The sequence below is a fragment of the Daphnia carinata genome, chromosome 6 (assembly GCF_022539665.2).
Source record: "Daphnia carinata strain CSIRO-1 chromosome 6, CSIRO_AGI_Dcar_HiC_V3, whole genome shotgun sequence".
NCBI classification, from domain to species: Eukaryota; Metazoa; Arthropoda; class Branchiopoda; order Diplostraca; family Daphniidae; genus Daphnia; species Daphnia carinata.
The window spans coordinates 3175655-3196359 of record NC_081336.1 but is presented as its reverse complement, the minus strand read 5'-3'; the positions used below and the strand labels follow the sequence as shown (position 1 = coordinate 3196359).

Here is a 20705-nt window from a genome sequence, read left to right as displayed (position 1 = left end):
TAATAGAGTATGCACATTGTCTAATGAGAAGTACCATCTTGTGTAAATGAATCTTGTATAACAGCAATCCCTTATAGTTCTGTCACAGCTAGAAGCCTCAAATAATTCTGCTTCTCTTGCTAAACAACAACTTGTCCTTTACATTCAGAGTGTTGGTGAAGCTGGGTACTTAAATGGCCCTAAAGATGTTTCACTTTGCTGGCATTGCAGCGATGAACATCATACATGGACTCTTTAGGTATGAACAGAATTTTCTTGAAAATTTTTTGAATTTATGACGAAGCATTTCTCCTCCTTTTTGCCAACCATGTCTAATCTACAAAAAAAAATATATCCAATAGGAAAGGATTTTCAGCATACTGGGAACACAACTATCAACAATGCAACATTCTACGGGTGCTATTTTATCATTCAAGAGCCTTATACAATGATTTTCATCTGCAATTTGTATGGCCTTTCCCAAGCTTCTGCCAGAAGTTGAATCTATGAGTCATGTAAGTCACATGAGCAACAATTGAGATGCTTAATGGTGTTGTTTTTCTTTTCTCAGTATAGGTAAATAATAACATTGGATCTGAAAAGATTCTTGGTTGGGGCAAGACACTGAATAAATTGTAATGATTGGATGGATGACATGACATTTCTGTACTTCATTCGGATTCCCGAGACGGTATTTTATATTTAAAAAATTGAAGTGCATATCTGGGCTCCCTTCCTTTCCGTAGCCCCGTTTCCCCTTGACTCGTAATAAGCCCGTAGGGGGTCATGCCCCTACTGTACGGTATATATAAAAATAACATATACCGAGGTTTGGAGGGCTCTGGCCGGAAAGGGGACGTGGGGGTCCGCTTAGTCCGATGATGTGTTCACGGAGGGCGACGTGGCTACCCACAAATCCGAACTAAAGGTTAATCGCTCCAGTAAAAATGTTCCAAATCTTCGGCTCTTCTTCCGGCTTCTCTTAGCCAATCACCGGGTAATCTCCCCGGTGGGTCAACAAGGCAGTGTCTCCCCCTGCCTGGGTTGACGGCAACTTTTGAAAGGGCTATTGTGCCTTTTTAAAGTTGCAAAAATAATTCTAATGTGCAGAGAATTGTCAATAAAATTTTTTTTATAAAATTTTTTTTCCAAAAATTGTTTCTTTCATTGTTTGTTTTCGCTGTGTTGACACATTACGTTTACCAACTTTTTTTTTATTTAGCTTGCATATCTATTTATTTACCTTTATTGTTTATACCACCTTTGATGGTAAGCATTGTTTCTTGATTTGGATGATTACTTTAAATTTGTTTAAAAACATTTAATTTGTGACGGATAAAGTTTCTCGTAATTACCTTTGCGTCCACAAGAGGCGCCTTAAACCGTGGCTCATCGGGCAGTTGTTTTTCAGGCATTTTTCTAGATTGGCTTAGCGCGTGCAGTCTGCCTTCCTCGCTTGATTTTGCTTCTTGACTTCGTGGCTTTGGCGATTTTTGGCGTTTAATTTACTCACTTTTCAACGCTTATCAAGGTACGCTAATAGATAATAATTAATAGCTCATACTAATGTTTGAATAATTTTGAGTTGGACAAATTTTGTTGTCTTCGAAAGATTAGTTGGTGGAAGTCGTACTTGCCATGAGGTAAGATAAATAAAAATACTATTCGGGTTAGTACATTCTAGTCTGGCTAATCCATAGTTATTAAGCAGTTTGGAAAAGGACATTTTTCCATGTGGTGCCCACAAGGAGGAGGTGGGAGTCGAGCATGTAGGTGTCATAAGGTGAATATGAGACTCATATCTAGTTTTCTTTTACTAAAGTTTAGTGTTCATTTCCAACCAAGAAGTGGGCCATGTAGCAAGGCATTTTCCACAAGGAGGGTTCATTGGTGATGGCAAGTGTTCCAAGGTAAACATCAATTGTATCTTCACAAAAAATATTTTATGTTCCAGTGTTCATTGTCTTACCCCTAGTGTCATAAAGTTGGCCACACCTCGAAAGGCTGCACGAATCTATTCGTGAATTGACGAAAAACGGAAAGCCGCGTGAACAATATATTCCGGAAGCTGTGACATGCGATGTAAAGGAACTGTTTAAGTGGGATCGTCTGTGGGGAACGCTTTAACAATTTTGATAAAGTCGTTCTCCATCGAATCCAGGTAAGGCATTTTTCGAAACAGTAATTTATGAGTTGAAAATATCTATTGGGTTTGCTTTAGGTTACAGGAAAAGATGTACCTCAATACATAACATCACTCGAAGAAGCCGGCCTGCGCCCATTACTTCAAAACATTAAGAATTCTGGCTGCATAGAACCAACACCTGTACAGAAAGCTTCAGTTGCAGTTACTCTTTCCAAAAGAGATTTGATTGCTTTTGCTGTCAGGGGCTCCGGCAAAACGGTAATCCAATTAATTAACGCTGTGTAATTTTGAAACCTTGATGCCCTCGCTAACACTAACTTGATTCGAATGGGTCGGTATGAACTGGGTAAGTTGAGGAAAAAATTAATTTTGAGTAGGCACGTCGGTGATTGCGACTGCTAAAAGGTTCAATTGCATCTAAGATACTCAACAAACCCTTCGTGACATTCGTTGATTAAGTCATCTAAAATTTCACATTTCTTCATATAGGCGGCGGTTTTAAAATCTGTCATTATATATGAAGGAACTGTCACGAGCCATCAGCGGTCAAATCTTCAAGCTGGGTGCAATACTCTTGTCGCGACTGCGGGGCGACTCGAGGATTTTCTCGACCTTGTAGTATTTTACTTCTCGACGGCCAGGTTTTTAATTTTGGACGAAGCTGATCGAATGCTTTATGGGTTTCGGTCCCGATATTGAAAAAATTGTCAACCATCCAACGATGCCTCCGAAAGTATGTTCTCGATGGCTTTTGAATATGAGATTTGACTGATGTAATGCTATTTGTTTCTCTGTAGGGAATCCGTCGTGTTTGTATGTTTACGGTTTCACTGGCGCCCAAGTCGGAAAATTGCCTTGTCTGGAAATTTGGCAAAGTGTGACGGCTTTTGGCAGAACTATGATTGAGAAAACAAGAGAGGATGTGGAGTCTAAATTTTGCGTCGAGAATGGCTATGCCCATGACGCCAAAGTAATATCCCTGGATTATGAATAATTATTTGCAGAAGTACTGACTAATGGATTTTCTTTTAATTTAATATCACGTCAGGTAACCTATGGTAACACAGATTCCGTAATGGTGAAATTCGGTGTACCCACGGTGGCCGAAGCCATGGAATTAGGCCGAGAAGCTGTCGCATTTGTGTCGGCAAAATTTGTCAAACCCATTGATTTGGAACTGGGAAAAGTCTATTACCCCTATTTATTGATCAACAAAAAGAGGTAATTACGGTTCTGATTTATAAAGACTTGTTAGGTGAGATACCAGTTGTACTGACTGTTTCTGTCTTCACAGGTATGCAGGATTGTATTGGACCAAACCTGAAGAGCTTGATAAAATGGATTGTAAAGATATAGAAACCGTTCGTCGTGATAATTGCCAACTCGTTGCCAATCTTATCAATAGCTGTCTGCAGAAAATTTTGATGGAGCGGTAAACAAAAAGTCATCGATTTTAGTATTCGAAGTTTGAGGGTTTGATATTTTCTCTTAGAGACCTAGATGGAGCCTTAGAATACGCCAAACAAACAATTTCCCGACTTGCTGTGCAACAAAGTCGATATCTCACTTCTGGTGATCACCAAGGTAGAGCGTAACTATGTTTTGGAATACTGTGATTTTATCCGTTTGCCTTCTTTTATAAAAAAGGAGCTGACTAAAACAGATAAAGACCACGCCAGCAAACAAGCACATGTGGAACTAGCTCACAAGATGCGTAAGCGAGATGCTGGTACAACCCCAAAATTAGGGGATCGAGTTCCGTATATCATTATCGCAGCTGCTAAAAACGAACCTCAAGGTTTGTCTTTGGATTTCAAATTTCTCATGAACTATTAAGTTTTCATACGTCTTCTTTAGGCGGAAGACCCGATTTTTGTCCTGGAACACAGCGTACCTATTGATGCCCAATACTATTTGGAAAATCAGCTTTCAAAACCCTTTGTTTGGATTTTTGAACCCATACTTGGATCTAAAGCGGAATCATTGTTGCTACGTAAACACGGACTCATCGCATTTATTTGCTTGACATAATTGAACCGTTTGTATTCCGATCGTAGATGGCGTCCGTAGATGGTTACCATACCCGGACGCCTTCAGTTGTTACTTCAAAAATTGGTGGATTGGCTAGCTTTACCACATGCAAATCCACCTGTGTTGGATGCAAAACCGTCCTTCCAGACGATAGTGCTGTATGCAAGTAAGTCTAATTTCTGCCTAACTCGGCGATGTTTGTTAAAATTACTGTTCCAATTAAACAGATTTTGCAAGCCGAAAGAATCGGAGTTCTACCAGAGGGAAATTGGCCAACTTTATGCTCTCGAAGAGAAGTTTAATCGTTTATGGACAGAATGTCAACGGTGCCAGGGAAATCTCAACGAAGAGATTCTTTGTTCCAAGTAAACAGTTTGAGTGATGTCATAATCATGTTACATACTTAATACTAATCATTTGTCACATTTAGCCGAGATTGCCCCATCTTTTACATGAGGACAAAAGTTAGAAAAGATCTCACGGAACAGGATAAACTTATGAAAAGATTCGGCCTACCCTGACAACCTACCGCTCTCGCCAATGATGGTGCATACAGGTAATGGTTTGGCTTCTGTAAAATAGATTGAAAACAAAAAAATTACACGACTCATTGTTCAGTAAGTTCCCCATAACCAAAAGATTTTGATAAAAATTGTGTATAGCGTCGTAAGAGTCTCGGAGGGAGTAGGCGGTAAAATGCGTGATGTCATGTAATTCCGTATTTTGAAAAACGAATGTTGATGGCATTAGTAAGTAGATGTATAATTATTATTAGAAACGTCACGTTGCGAATGATCCAGTCGGCGAAACATCGTACGAACTAACGCACATATAGTTAAATAGATTAAGTTCTTAGTCTTTCTGTTTTGGTTTTTTTTGTGGTTTATTTCTAGATTTTTTTTTCTTCCCATCCCATTTTAACTTCTTTTTTCATTGGCAACAAATTTTCCTTGCATTTGTTTTATTTTATTTTTTCTTTCCTTTTTTTCTTTTTATTACTGTCACCCGCAAAAGATGTAGCAAATTTGCAATAGACTAAATTCATTAATTTCTTTTTTTAATTCAGTTATTAATTCATTTATAATTTAATTTAACTTTTTAGGAAGTGCTCATTTATACAAACTCATTATTCTTAACGCCCAATTAAAGTCGTATTTGTCAAACAAAACATTTGCTTTAGTATCGTAGGGGGATAGTCGGTAGGTGGCCCAGGTGCTGTGCTGAGCTGAGCTGCTGATGGCAACATTTAACATGGCGTCGTAGCGGCTGGTTATATCACGGCAGCCGAACGTGGCAGACCTTCCTTTTTGTAGGTGAAATTCAAGGGAGGAACTGCAAATGCTCGCCGCCATGTTGTACGAACGATGTGATCTGGCGAACACCTTGCCAAGGTGACCATGCATTACCTTCGAGTGTATTTAAGGTATACCATTTACTTGCTTTGTAAAAGCTAGGTTTTTAACTTGTGCATCATAACGATTTTGAATTGGGTATGTTGCAAGTCGGTAGATTTGTTCCGCAGTTTCCCGGATACCAGCATCCTGCTTCGCGAGAACTACTCTACGTTGTTCTGGGGGGCTTAGACGAACATCTGAATCCGATTTTGAAGAAGTCTTGCATCGATGGACACTGACAAAATATAGGTGAAATAGCTAATTTTTTTTTATTAGCAAGGTTCATTTGTGTTCCAACTCATTTTATTTTTCAGGAAGCTGCACATGAATGTTGGGTATTTTATCATAAGTAGAATAATACAGAAAGATTCTGTAGTAGTAGATCTCTTTAGTTGGGTATTGAAATTGGCTTTGGTGTGTCTGGGGTCCGATGGGGTCCCAGTTGCATTTGATCCTACTTGTTATTTATCACTGCCAATGCCAGTCGAAAAGGAAGTACCAGTTGACCTGTATGTGGCTTACATGGATCTTTTAGCAGAAAGTTTTCTGCTTTCAAGGGATTTGAAGAGTTTGCAAAATATTATGTCTAGGATTCCACAGTTTTACGTAATTCGATTGACAAGAAATTTATACTGATTCTTGTTTTATGTTTCTAAAGGCAGATTCGTAATTATAAGAATTGGGAAAGAAAGTTGACGGAGGCTCAGTACCAAAACAATTATTTCCTCCTACCCGATTTCCTCTTCACTTGTGATAATTCTGCAGCGGGTCATGCAGATACTGTGATCAGCAGAGAAAGTTAAAAGTGCGCTGCCCGGAAAGCAAATTTGGGGTAAAAGAAAAAAAAGTTATTCCAACTAGTAAGCCATTTCCAAATTGAACCAACAAAAAGGTACACAGTGAGATTTGCTTAACAATTATGTTTCTTTAATTGATTTTAAAATTAGGAAAAGGTGGAAGGAAAAACTTGGTTCTCTAGTAGTTTTTTTAGTTAAAATCCTTTTTGTGCAAATTCATTTTTTGAAATTGTTTACTTCATTTTCGAATGGTTCCGTTCACAGTTGTTGTTCATGTGAGATGTTATATTTACCAGTTACTGCATTATATTTACCACTATTGCAAGATGTTTGTTTAGGAATTACTACTGTTTTGTTTATCTGGAATGTTGTGTGGGAATCCATCAGGAATTGCTAGTCTGCAGTAAATTTGTCAGGTAATGTTAACTTTCATCAGCAAAATGTTCCGCACTAATTGTGTTTGGTTTTCTTGGTATAGGCTAGGTGATGAACATCAATGAATCAGAAAATGTTTTGCATGGGTGGTGAATGTTCTGACAGTTTTAACAGTTGTGATGGGGTGTATTTCACTTCCACGCATCATGGTATTCTTATCTATCAGTTGAATTGTATGGTTAATTTTTTGTTCGTGTAACCTCATTTCATCTTGACTCATCTAGTAGAAGTTGGTGACCTGATACAATGAACATGGAAAAATCACCTGCGCCCACGTTGACGATGATACCTGTACTGAAGTGCTGGAAACTAAAATTAAATTTTCTTTACAATTTGGTTTCAGGCTATCTTTATAATTTTTTAATAGTTTTGCATTTATTGATGGAGTCCGCAAGCTCTTAGTTGATTTCCTCCTTTAGATACCGCCTGTCGACGATTTGGCAGCCTCACACAATTAAAGAACGTATGCCAAAAAGTAATTGATTCAATCTAATGTATGCAATGTATACTAATTACACAATTCAAAACAATATTCCAGGCCAAAGTGAGCTCTTCCGAGCAGAAAAGTGACGGCGTATTCATTTAATTGAAAATAGACACAAGATAACGCACAATTGGCGTCCTTGTCTCAATGGACAAATTTTGCCGTGGAGCTTATAACCGAAATACCATTGCAGCTGTTCAAAAAAAGAAAAGTGTATTATCATACAGGTGTTGACTAGCTAACAATCCAGAGATACGTCAACTTGCGAAATTTCTAGATGTGTGTGAAGCGCAATCAGCATCCTTGTTGAACTGTGAACCCAAATCATGTATTATCCTAGAAATATCTAGGTTTTTGGATAAATAAATAAAAGACAGTAAAAAAAATCGGGCTCAAAAACATGTTAAATCGCTATATTTTTAAAATGCCGTTCGTGGTTTTGGTCGCTGTATTTGTTAAAATAAAATTGAAATGGTAGTAGCCAATATGGAGGTGGGTGGAGATTCACGCTCTAAAAGTATGTTTAAAGAGTTCACATCAGTGCAGTTCCCGTCTCAAAAAAGCAAGATTTTCAATTTTGATGAATTTTTCGGTTGTTAATTGGAAAACAAGATGACGCTGCTGTGCCACTATTTACTTGCTGACTATATGGGAGCGGTGAAAGCTGTGTTCGAAAGTTTCTGTTAAATATGTCATATTCCAATGGAAAACTCAAGAAAATCTAATGATGCTTCTGTTCGTTTTCATCCCTGAGTGTGTTTTGGAAGTGAAGCCCACAGAATGCTTGGTGTTTATGGTACATATCTTGTAATCACCTATGCCAGCTGTCAAACCAAAAAACTATTAGCAACCTACTATGTTGCATTCATCAAACTATACCAGTGCTCATTGAGAGGTATAAGACTAATGTTTTGTTATCAGAATCTCATTGACGGAGTTTGCTTTTAAGGTTTAGCTCATGAAACTTCATTTGTAAAGAATACTTCCCGTTGAGGAATGTCACCAAAGATGCAAATCCTATGGGTAGGAATACCATAATATCGTTCTTCTACTCTTTAACCACTCATGGTCTGCTGTCAATCGTGATCTGAGTGGTGCCCCATATTCATCTTCGTTGCAGTGTCAACTGTAATGACAGTCATTTTGGCAGTTGTAATCTCTACTTAGCCTACCAACAGACACAGACATGTACCTCAACACAATTTCTACTGGTATTTTGAATTTTTCTTATGCCTCATATAGTTTGCTTTTTTATTTAAATTGAACATTCAACCATAGAATTGCCAACTGTTAGCCGTCTGCTGCCTATTTGCTGGCCCTAGTCTTTCTAGCCATCGGACAGCAGAAGTAAGTCAAATTGCTTTCAACGTTTGGTTACAACAACTATCTTATATTTCCCACTAACTAGTTCTTTTTCTTTACTTTTACGATTTAGAACACAGCCTACTTCGTCTTCGCCACGCCCGTCGTCACCTCGCCCGTCATCCCGTCTTCGCCACGCCCGTCGTCACCTCGCCCGTCATCCCGTCTTCGCCACGCCCGTCGTCACCTCGCCCGTCATCCCGTCTTCGCATCGCCCGTCGTCCCAACTTCGCCTCGCCAGTCGCCCTGTCTTCACCTCGCCCGTCGCCCCTTCTTCGCCTCGTGGTCGCGCCGTCTTCACCTCGCTCGTCGCCCTTCTTCGCCTCGTGGTCGCGCCGTCTTCACCTCGCCCGTCGCCCCTTCTTCGCCTCGCCCGTCGTCCCGTCTCCACCTCGCCCATCGCCCCGTCTTCGCTTCGTGGCCACGCCGTCTTCGCCTCCCCTATCGCCCCTTCGTCACCTCGTGGTCGCCTCGTCTTCGTGGTATGGTTGTGTTTTGTTTTATGTTGTATTATGTCTTGCAAATTAACCCGTTGGCTGCCACCCTCCCGCTTTGATCCCCTTTTTTTATAGCTTGACAGGGACGGGCCGCGCTGTTCTGCTCCATGGTCTATCTGCCATGGGTTGGAGCAGCGCCACTGCCCAAGATTGGCCGAATGGCCCCAAAGGCAATGCACCACAGGGAATCCCTTGATCGAGACGGCGATGTAGACCTGGGATGTGCATTTCCGTAAAGGTCTCATCGCCGTCTCAGCCCGGCCCACGCGGCCCCCTTGGTCGCTATCCCTTTGATAGCGACAGTAGCTATTGTAGATAGGTGGCGTGGCAGCCAACGGGTTAGTTTTAAGTGTATTTGTGTATGTATTGTATGTTGTGTGCTGTATTTTGAAATGTATATAAAAGTGGTGGATATGTGGGTGGAAGGAGGGACAATAAAAAGATTTTATACTATTTACTTTTTGTATTTATTATTTAGCTATTCATTAGCTGATATGGGGATCGAACCCTAGTATTCTAGCATGACAACCACACGCTTTACCATTATTCCAACAATGAACTTATGAACAACTAATGTGCATTCAATAATAAGCTAATGTGAATTGAATATCTATATATGTATCACAAGCCTAAGCAATATTAATAAGAGCAGCCATGGCATAACAGTAGTATGCTGGACTGCGACGCAAGAAGTCTATGGTTCGATCCCCAGATCAGTTAATTTGTAGCGGAAATAAAAAAAAAGTTGATAAACGTAATGTGTCAACACAGCGAAAACAAACAATGAAAGAAACAATTTTTGGAAAAAATATTTTATAAAAAAAATTTTATTGACAATTCTCTGCACATTAGAATTATTTTTGCAACTTTAAAAAGGCACAATAGCCCTTTCAAAAGTTGCCGTCAACCCAGGCAGGGGGAGACACTGCCTTGTTGACCCACCGGGGAGATTACCCGGTGATTGGCTAAGAGAAGCCGGAAGAAGAGCTGAAGATTTGGAACATTTTTACAGGAGCGATTAACCTTTAGTTCGGATTTGTGGGTAGCCACGTCGCCCTCCGTGAACACATCATCGGACTACGCGGACCCCCACGTCCCCTTTCCGGCCAGAGCCCTCCAAACCTCGGTATATGTTATTTTTATATATACCGTACAGTAGGGGCATGACCCCCTACGGGCTTATTACGAGTCAAGGGGAAACGGGGCTACGGAAAGGAAGGGAGCCCAGATATGCACTTCAATTTTTTAAATATAAAATACCGTCTCGGGAATCCGAATGATGTATAGAAATGTCATGTCATCCGTCCAATCATTACAATTTATTCAGTGTCTCGCCCCAACCAAGAATCTTTTCAGATCCAATGTTACTATTAACCTATACTGAGAAAAGAAAAACACCATTAAGCATCTCAATTGTTGCTCATGTGACTTACATTACTCATAGATTCAACTTCTGGCAGAAGCTTGGGAAAGGCCATACAAATTGCAAATGAACATCATTGTATAAGGCTCTTGAATGATAAAATAGCACCTGTAGAATGTTGCATAGTTGATAGTTATGTTCCCAGTATATGAAAATCCTTTCCTATTGGATAAATTTTTTTTTGTAGATTAGACATGGTTGGCAAAAAGGAGGAGAAATGCTTCGTCATAAATTCAAAAATTTTTCAAGAAAATTCTGTTCATACCTAAAGAGTCCATGTATGATGTTCATCGCTGCAATGCCAGCAAAGTGAAACATCTTTAGGGCCATTTAAGTACCCAGCTTCACCAACACTCTGAATGTAAAGGACAAGTTGTTGTTTAGCAAGAGAAGCAGAATTATTTGAGGCTTCTAGCTGTGACAGAACTATAAGGGATTGCTGTTATACAAGATTCATTTACACAAGATGGTACTTCTCATTAGACAATGTGCATACTCTATTACTTTACCTCATACCTTAATGGTAATGCACTCTGTGTTTTTTCAACTGTAGGCTCACTCTTCCATCCTGTAACACTTCCAGACTTGACTTGATCCCCCGCTAAAATTCTGTGAATGCAAAATAATAGCATTAAAAATACTTTTTCGATAGACAAAAAACCGAAAAGTACCTAATCCATGTTTAATGTTGAACCTATGCCATTTCTGGGTTTCCGTACCACACCCATTTTCGGCAGTCTTTATAGTAATATTAATCAAAGCCACATGTACCACTATGAAATGGATGTTGAAAAGCAAATAAAAACCTGTTGAGATGGATATCAGGAAAATCAGAATAGACCTCAATCAACTTCAATTATTCCCTTCCCTATAGTACTTAGTGACATAGCATAATAGATATACTTGCCTCAATTCAGAACCATAGACCAACAGAAAAGAACACAGAAATGTAGCTGTGAAAGCAGATCACTTTAAAACACAGGATCAGGTATAGATCACCTAAGAGGAGACCTAAAATGCAAAGGCAAAAATATTGGGCAGGATTGCAGTTTACCAAGCATAGTAGCAAAATAAAATAATTATCAAAGAAAAACATATGCACACTTGACTTGCCGAATGGGTAAGTTTGATGCAATCTATGGCAATCCGTTTTAACCCCCCCCCCTCAAAAAAAAAAAAATATCGGCCTTTCTTTCTGTTTTACTGCTATCGACCGTTAGATGGCGATATCGGACCGTAAAACGGATTGCCATAATTTCGTCCATCTCACTATTATCACACGCCACTGCTATGAGATTAAATTACTTAAATTTCGTCTAAACTCTAAAGCTGTTAATTCAAATGCAAGATAGAGCTACAAGCAAATAAGGGAAAAAAGGTAAACGGCATACCAAGCTGTAGAGGAACGGGTGCTACATCTGGGATTACATAGGTTTCCAGCAAGTTATTTTAAGGTGTTGAGTGTGGTAACAAAATTCATACTACAGAATCTAATGTTGTCATTGGGTTTAAATATTAAATAACTACCAATAAGGCAGTAAAGATAGACCCTAACATTGACCCTTTTTTCATAGATAAAGACCACTGGTTCGTGGTGTACTATGCTTTTAGCCCTATCCCTACTGACGCAGAAAAAGCCAAATGCTTACTCTAGTTACAGTGCCTCTCGCGGACAAAGGAAAGAACTACATGCATGAACGCCAATAGAAATAGGGTTGAGGGACTTTTGGCGGGCGTTGAAAACTAGTATATGTTTATATGTAGGCTAGTTCATTATTATTAACATTTGATAAATAATGTTTATAGAACTAATATTATAATGTTATGTCTTGTTGCTAACAAAGTTACTAATAATAAAAAATCAATTTTAAGTATTTTCCACCATGAAAGACCTTTTTTTATGAGTCTGTGATTAATGTGATGTGTCTGTGGTTGATGTTAATGACTAAGTCACTAAACCTTTTTAAATGAATCGAAATTTTTTTACTTCAAATTTTCATCGAACATGGAAACCATGCCAGTTTATTTTCATACAAAACTATCACATGTTTTGCACATCACAGAACACGAGTTAACTCATCCAAGAGTCAGTTTCGGTCATTAATACGATAAATTGGCCTTTTTTCATTAGTTTAGGTTCTATTTTTTAAATTTTTCTTAATGTTGGCTTTTCTCTTTTTCTGTTCTTCGGTGCATTCGTCCACTTCTTTTTACTTTGTGATTTGATTTTATAGCGTTTTTTAATTGACTTAGCAAGCAATTCACATCGTTTTTTCCTATTATAATACAGAAAGGCAAAAATTTTTGAAGATCTTAAATTTTTTTTGTCAAATTGAAATTTTACCTTAACTCCTTCAGCTCTTTGCAGAGAACCTCTCCATGCCTGTTTCCCTTCAATGCTTCTTGCCTTCTCAACTTCACCTTTGCCTTCCAAGATTTTCACTTTTTCTTTGACGTTTTTTTAAATTTTAATCATTGCTGCTTTTGGATATAAAGAGGTCTTTTTCAGAATGGGTAATGGAGTAATTAGTTCTCCAAATCAAATTTGCTGAAAACCGCCTTCACTGTTGAAAATTGGCTTTGGCAGTGTACTTGTTATTCTTGGCTCAGAAATTTCTGTTTTCACACACACAGACTGCTTAGTGGTTTGTGAGATTTTGAGTCCTCTTTTTATTTTTCCATTTTAGTTTCTTCTCCTTCAATTTATTTAATTTCTGTTCAAGTTACGTTCAACTCTGAAAATAGATGTTAATTCAATATAAATAGCACAACCTGTGAATTATAGAGCTTACAAGACAAACTTGCAGTTCTTTCAGGGGAAGTAAAAAGGTAGAACTATTGTGGTCCACACCAATACCAGATCTTGAACTATGTAGAGGAACTAGAAATGAAAAGACCTTCAGAAGAGTTACTTTTTATACATCTGGGATTACTTGATTTTTTGGATCAATTTTCTTCAAATTTTGGCAAGTTAGTTCTTGTTTCCCTTTTTTTAAGGTGTTGAGTGTGGTAACAAAATTCATACTACAGAATCTAATGTTGTCATTGGGTTTAAATATTAAATAACTACCAATAAGGCAGTAAAGATAGACCCTAACATTGACCCTTTTTTCCTCACTTAAGGAATACATCTGCTAGCATTTAGAAAGAAAAGCAATTGGCCGACTAACAGCAACTATCTCTCTTGTTTTTTATCATTCGAATTGACTAACGTTTCCCTTTTGCAGTAAACTTTTAACGCGACGGCAGTAACTGGTGTTGAAAGTGATAAATCCAGTACATATTTGTCAACAAAATCAGTACACAACCAGTGGATACTTGGCTCATTACAAGGAACTGTGAATTGTATGTTTGGTTCAGATACGGAAATTATATAATACAGGGACAGGGTACACCATCAAATAAAGCTAACGATGACGGAGGCCCCAGTCATTTTCACTCCATAATGACCGGCCCAGAATTTACGATCTGTTCCCCCATGATAAAATTTTACATAGCGTACGTTTTCCGGGTATTCTTTAAAGCAATGTTCCACCTGAAGAGTAAGGTAATGTTAGTTGTAACACAAGCAAGTGTAATAGAAGAAGCAACTGTGTAAAAGAGTACTGACCTTGTGCCATTTTCTACCTTCCCACTGGTTGATACTGGTACGAAATTGGAAATCATCTATCACATTTTTAGCTTCATCTAGCAGTGAGAATGTGCATTCATAAACACATCCACAGTCAAAGCGACCAGCATACCTGTAAACAAAAGAATTTAGAAGACTATAAACCCAAGATATTGGAATTACACTAACCAGTCTTTAAAGTAAATTTTTGGTTTGCATTGTTTAAAGACATCTAGAGAGAAACCCAACACTGACAAATCAATTATTTGTTCCTTAGAGCAAGAGTGGTATGATGTTGCGAAACAAGCATTTTCAACTAGCTTGCAATCATTTTCAGCTTCCAAAGGTACAACGTCAGAGCCAACAGGAGGCTGCTCGAATGCAAATCCATCTCCTGCTTTGCTAAGAACTGTCCAATGTTGTAACCTATCTGGGTATATAGCAGGCTTTTAGTAACAGTTTTTTAAAACAGCAACATTTGCAATCACATTACAAACAATGAAAACCTACATTTGCCATTAGGATTCTGAATTAAATTTCTACCAACAGCATCATAAATATAAATACTAGCATAGAAGATCCCGGGAAAATTGCAATCACGGGGGAGACTAGGCCATTTTCTTTTTTCTGATACAGTTTTATGCTTCCAAAACAACTGGTCTGTAATTATGGAGTTCCACTGTTTACAAACAAGTCGACAATTGGCAATAACTCCTTTATAATCCACTTGCGTAAGAATAAGTACTACTAGTTCTCTCGCAATAAACGTGTCACAAAAATACAGTCCATTATACTCGCTAATGATGTGACGATCTTCAATCTGACTCATTTTACAATACACCAACGTTTCCAAGACGTCAAATGACAACAATCAACTATAGGACGTCGCTGAAATGCAAAAGAGAAACGACGAGCACCTAAAATGCGAGACTCGATGCGGAATGGATCCAGAAAGATACAAAGGTTTCGAAATTTTTTTACTAATTTCCTGCTTATAAACAAAGCCCTCTCTTTATTCACATCAATACAAGTTAAATGACAACTATATGACCCGATTAGAAAAAATCGATGTGCGTTAGCATTACTCAGGGCGCAATCAACCATTGACGTCATAAGCTTTGGATATTTTAGAAATTGATTTTAACTGTTCAAAGCCGAATCCTGTACTTGCTGAAATTACTTGACTAGTACTACTTAATGCTTCGCCGTAGTGTACTGCCTTCAAGGATGCGATCGTGTTCAGTACGTCAAATGCAACCATGTTATACAAGAACAAGGAAACGCAGAGCATAAATTACTAGGTTATTACATGAGCTTTCTACTATTATAAACAATAACCAGAAGTGGACAGAAATGGTTTGAGTGGTTAATTTGGACATCCTTGTTCCACGAGTAGTACTCTATTTGAAATTGGCTTCCTACCATTGGTTGAAGAGTGACACACCGTCCAGGAGAGGCTGGATTTCGATGTAGACATTGTTTTTGTACACTGACGGATGTCACTCCGACGTATTCACGTTACCCGTTTTGACACAATTCATTGAGCAGAAGACGTCTTTACGAAGACGTATGTAGACACGGCGGGAAATCCTTTCGTTCTAGGAAAGCCGAAGTTTTTGCCAATTAATCATGAACGAGATTTTTGTCAAAAGGCCTTGTTACCGTAAGTTTACTCACAGCCCTTTTTTCGTGAATTTTTGTTTGCAAAAACTTTGTCCCCTGGTGGCTTAATTGTTACATATTACAGGAGGGCTTATACAGCGTTAGATATCTCACTAGAAGGGGCAAGGATTTCAGTAAGAACGCAGTATCCATCTAAAGAGCTAATGGATTTTACCGATTTGGAGCACATCCAGGAGCTGTACACGAGGCTTCTGGAAGATCGGTTTAAAGTAATTGGTCGTCAGCTTGACAAATTTTCCCCGCCTTCAGTCGCTCTATTTCCTGTCAACAAATAAATCAAATGTCGTGATCTTGGTCAAGAGTTCACACCCCAGAAAACAGAATTTTGTTTTTTGAATTTTAGAAACTTATACTATTCATGTTTCGAACATCTTGATATCTGGCAGCTTTACAGAAAAAAAAATATAGAAATTAAGATCTATTTATTTGATATCAAATTCTGTAGTTGTTCAGGTTCACCAAGTTCAACGAGTATGGCCCTAATAATCACGTCCTTTGATACGGGATGCAAGCTTTTTTTCCCCTTAAATTTCATCAAAATTTTCTCTTCAATAATTTCCCCCACCGGATACTCTTGTACAATCTCGTTAACCTTGGAAACAAACGCAGTAGCGAATAACCTCCGCGAATGAAGTTTTCTCGACTACGCACCGTTCTGGGAAGAGGACACAAAGACCGGAATGTCGGAATATTTTCTTTCATGCGAGATTACTTCTTTACATGATTTTGTCTACAACATATTCTAATCGCAACTACAAAAAAAATTAATTGCAAAAAAGAACTGACCCGGGGAGAAATCGGTCGAGACCTTCTCTGTCTGGCTTGCTCGAAATAGTTATGACGACGACGGACATGTTTTTGCACTCGGTACACTGAAAAGAACAAAATAGCAGACGACGGATGAAGGCATCTTTCTAGAAAAATTCGGCAACACACTGTGCAGTCTACACTACTAGAATGTAATATTAAAAGAAAACATTTCTAATGCGTAAAATATCACGAAGAACCAATCTCATTTACAAAAAAACTGTAACGTGTCAGGGTGGTCTTCGGTATACATCGGCTTTGGTCAAAGGACGAACGTCCAACGAAAATGTCGCTAGTTCACGTCCATAAAGGCAGTTCATCTTTAATCTTGATGTATACCACATCACATCCCACTGATTTCCCAATCACATTCTAGTGAACCGATGAATCAAAAGTTCATTGCGTCCAGAAAAACAAATGAACCCTTCTTTTGGCATACAATCATATGTATGCTAGACGGTTATCCCGACTCTAAAAGATATTTGATACTCAGACAGTCAGTCAGGTTGTATTCGTCAGCACAGCATGTTGTTGAGGACTTCCCAATTCCTATCGAACAGTTTTGGTATAAACAGCCAATAGGTCAAAAGAATTATTTAGATCTCTTTTTTCTTTCCCACTTGACGACTGATTTCATTTTTTTTTTTGTTTTTTTTTTTAGCACGAGACAAATTAGGGGACACTCATCGTTTAACAACGTCAAATAGTTTGTATTCAGTTGAGAAACAAATAAAAACAGAACAAGAAACGGTATTTTTTTTCAAAATAATGACTGAATACTAATGCGAATCTTCTTATACGAGCCACAAAATACATGTACGATCCAGCTCCGAACAACAGTCGGTATGCAAACTAAGTGGGTTTAAAACGTCAGCGCGTCACCATCCAATTAATAATAACAATGCATGTCAAAATAAATTTGCTTTAGATATATTTATATATGTATATGGGAGATTTGCCTCTTTTGTGTGTGTGTATGCATGATATCCTAGGCTGCAACAAATTCAATGGCTTCTTCAACGACTAACGAATTATCTGCACAAAAACAAAAGAAAAATTGAAAACATTTGCAATTTGATTGTTGTGCGAAATGATTACCGTTCTCGGTGTCGTTGCTAAACGGGCAAAAGACAACGTCCACTCGTTGCTGAGCCTTTCCTCTGACGAGGTAAAATCCACTGAGTGAATGGCCAGCCTTTTGTAGATCTCTGCAGGACTTGGGTCTCTTCTCTTTGGACTCTGATCGCCTGCTGTCGTCACGTACATGTTGGCCCGTCGTATCCAGCGGAATCTGGATCACGTCTTGTTCGTGTTGACCTTTCAGCCTGCCCTGCAGATCTTCTATTGCCTCCATCATCTCTTCTCGTACTCGCTTGCCTTGTGCAACCTCGTTCATGATGTCCGTGACCATCTTCAGAATTGCCGCACTGGCAAACTCCTTCCGGGTGGCCTTTGAAATGCAAAGCAACAACATAAGGATACAACACCAACTGCGATTAAACAGATCAAGATAAACCAAAAGGCATCAACTTACAAGTGCTTCCTCCAGACTGATTGAATAATCATCAGGAAATTCATACGGGATGCCGAAACTGGAACTTTCTTCGCCAGCCGTCTGAGTGGATGGTTTCCCTGTGTTCGGGACGGGCACCGCGTTGACCGTAAGAACCAAGCAGCTGGACAACAGGCAGAGATAGAAGGACGTGTGCGCTGCGTGACGTTGCATGGCGCTTGCTGCTAGTGTTTGGTGTCGATGTCAATCGCGCGACTGACCAACTGCTACTGCTGCCGGCTTCTGCACGCTGCTACCGATTTCTAGGAAAACGCCAGACTGCTTCCCACCACTGTTGCTGTCGCTATGTGGCACCTCCCCAATTCCTATACAGTCATCGCCGCGTTACGACACGTTTCCCTCCACTTGGAAACGGACCGTTCGCCTTGGCATGGAAACCGACTGTGAAAAACAACAACCAAAACTAAACTCAGCTCTGCATCCACATTTGACCTAAACATCCGACTGCCCGGGCTGGAGAGGTCAACATCTTGGATATCCCCCCTTTGGTCTGGTCGACATGAAAAATCACGTGAACAATTCATGGTACCCCACGTTGCTTTTTTCTTTTTTCCTTCATCTAGAAAAGAACTAAAGAGTGGAACATTAAAACAAAATTATGGCAACACGTTTGGCAGCATCTGTAATGGCCACAACTTCCGTCAAAAACAAAAAATGCAAATGAAGTCGTTAAAAACACCCAGATATAGGAAGCATTCTTGTATTTGTTTTTCCTCGCTGAATTTCATGACGACGACAACGACAACGGAAACAGTGTAGGACCTCGTCGTCTACACACTAGAGCAATAGCCTAGTACAAGAAAGGGCGGCCTTCGACGTACAATGTTTTTTTTTCGTTATAAGAAAAAAATTGATACAATTACGAATGACAGAAAATGTGTGTTCTGCGCAGAAGAGAGAAAGGAGAGAAAAAAATGAACCATTTAAGAGATATGCAACGGGATGGGCGGGGTGTCTACATGAGGGGGTGGGGGGTTACAATTTGGGGATGAATTGGTGGGAAAGAGAAAAATGTAAAGGAAATTCAAAAAAAAAAATAAAATAAAAAAAAATAATAAAGGTGTGTGAAGAGAGATGCATCGTACCGCACTGCGCCTAAAAAAGACTGACTTTGGCAGAGAATAGTTTCTGTTTCCCTTCTTCGTAATCAAGAGTTGGACCAGAGAGAAATGGTTCTTAAAAAAAAAAAATAATTAAGTGTGACAAAAGGCGAGAGAAGACGGGAGAGAGTGAACTCGTTTCCTTTCCATGTTAAGCGATTTTTTTTTTGTTTTGTTTTGTCTTTCTTTTTCAATCACGTCTTCCGCCTCGCCACACAAGTCTTGTTCCGGCAAATGAACGCAATTTTGTTGCTTCGTTTTAAATAGGCAAAAGGGGAAAACGGGGGGATGGAGGGAGAGGGAAATAATCATAATTAAGGCGGAGGCGGGGAAGGGAAGATGATGTAAGAAAACACGCAAAAAATGAAGGGAGGAAACGAACAACCCGTTTTGGAAGGACACGCTTTGGCGTCGGCAGCGGATGAGAAAAATATTTGATTGTATAACACAAAAAAAATATTAATTATAGTTAAGTAAAAAAAAAAAAAAAAGGAAAATCATCTTTTTACGGGTCTATGAAAGAGCGTTACTTGTTCGACGAGGCACTGGGGCAACCAAGACGGCCGTACCACAGGTATCAACATGAAAGGAAACCCCCCAAATCCCATTGTGTATGCGTGTAATCTAGCATGGGCGCGCCTAGCGGGTTACATCATTTATCCTGAAAGACGTATGTATGTGTGTGTGTGTGTGTGTCAACTTCAATGTTTTTCTTTTGCTTTCTTTCTTTTAGAGATCAGATGCTCGCTAAAGACGAGTGGAACAAACAAACATGTTTCGACCGGCGCTCAGACGAGAGGAGTAATTAAAACAAGACAAATGAAACGAACGAGTATCCATCCCTCCACATAATCGTTATGTCTTGCTTTCTTTTGACGTTACGGGGTTCAAGAGGGACGGTGAGGAAAATTAATAGTCAAGACACGAGAACACAACCGACGAATTACACGCCTAATCCACAGTGCACTGGCAAAATCGAATGCGCTCCGTCCCCATGAGAAACACGAAAACAAGAAACCCATAACTAAGAGGACGCACAAGGAAAAGAACAAAAGAATTAAAACTTCCCTATTTTTTTTTGTTTGGCAGTTGGTACGTTTGATTCTCCCCGCAATTTTCTGGAAATTTAAATTTTTTCCCCCTTCAGATTCGAGAATTTTTTTTGTGTGTTAAATGAACAACCAACATTCACGTTGGTTCTCCGCAACGAGTCAAAGTCTCAATCCCATCAAAATTTTTGTTCCATGAGCAACGGAGACGGGACGACATGCGGGATATTTAATTCGGGCCTACTAGCTGCAAAAAAAAAAAAATAATAATTTTTGTTTAAAAGAAAAGAAACAAATCGACGAGGGAAAGACTGGAACCTGCCAGGATTAAGGAA

The 20705-nt window shown here is 39.1% G+C and overlaps 2 protein-coding genes, 3 long non-coding RNA genes and 1 pseudogene across 6 annotated transcripts; 3 read left to right on the top strand and 3 right to left on the bottom strand.

Annotated features, from left to right (window-relative positions):
• Positions 1-1677: 1677 nt before the first annotated feature.
• LOC132088062 (uncharacterized) lies at positions 1678-2378 on the top strand. The gene is made up of 4 exons (XR_009421213.1): positions 1678-1762; positions 1825-1889; positions 1955-2140; positions 2201-2378. It is a non-coding gene; the product is annotated as an uncharacterized LOC132088062 (long non-coding RNA).
• A 546-nt stretch (positions 2379-2924) lies between these two features.
• On the top strand, positions 2925-5563 carry LOC130689631 (DNA polymerase delta catalytic subunit-like; annotated as a pseudogene).
• A 15-nt stretch (positions 5564-5578) lies between these two features.
• On the top strand, positions 5579-7588 carry LOC132088061 (uncharacterized). Of its 2 annotated transcripts, none has more exons than XR_009421212.1 (5): positions 5579-5799; positions 5865-6763; positions 6826-6931; positions 7007-7245; positions 7321-7588. It is a non-coding gene; the product is annotated as an uncharacterized LOC132088061 (long non-coding RNA). The 2 variants fall into 2 exon arrangements; XR_009421211.1 differs by having other exon boundaries at positions 7007-7257.
• Positions 7589-12541: 4953 nt separating this feature from the next.
• On the bottom strand, positions 12542-13129 carry LOC130689632 (uncharacterized). The gene is made up of 2 exons (XR_009000765.2): positions 12893-13129; positions 12542-12824 (listed from the first exon to the last, which is right to left on the bottom strand). It is a non-coding gene; the product is annotated as an uncharacterized LOC130689632 (long non-coding RNA).
• A 728-nt stretch (positions 13130-13857) lies between these two features.
• Positions 13858-15013, bottom strand: LOC130689594 (F-box only protein 6-like). Its single transcript, XM_057512547.2, has 4 exons — positions 14669-15013; positions 14348-14588; positions 14159-14291; positions 13858-14083 (listed from the first exon to the last, which is right to left on the bottom strand). Exons 1-4 carry the CDS (start codon positions 14985-14987, stop codon positions 13946-13948), a joined length of 831 nt encoding a protein of 276 aa, XP_057368530.1. The 5' UTR covers positions 14988-15013; the 3' UTR covers positions 13858-13945.
• Positions 15014-17337: 2324 nt separating this feature from the next.
• LOC130689608 (uncharacterized) lies at positions 17338-18424 on the bottom strand. The gene is made up of 3 exons (XM_057512563.2): positions 18183-18424; positions 17747-18098; positions 17338-17683 (listed from the first exon to the last, which is right to left on the bottom strand). Exons 1-3 carry the CDS (start codon positions 18372-18374, stop codon positions 17637-17639), a joined length of 591 nt encoding a protein of 196 aa, XP_057368546.1. The 5' UTR covers positions 18375-18424; the 3' UTR covers positions 17338-17636.
• Positions 18425-20705: the final 2281 nt, after the last annotated feature.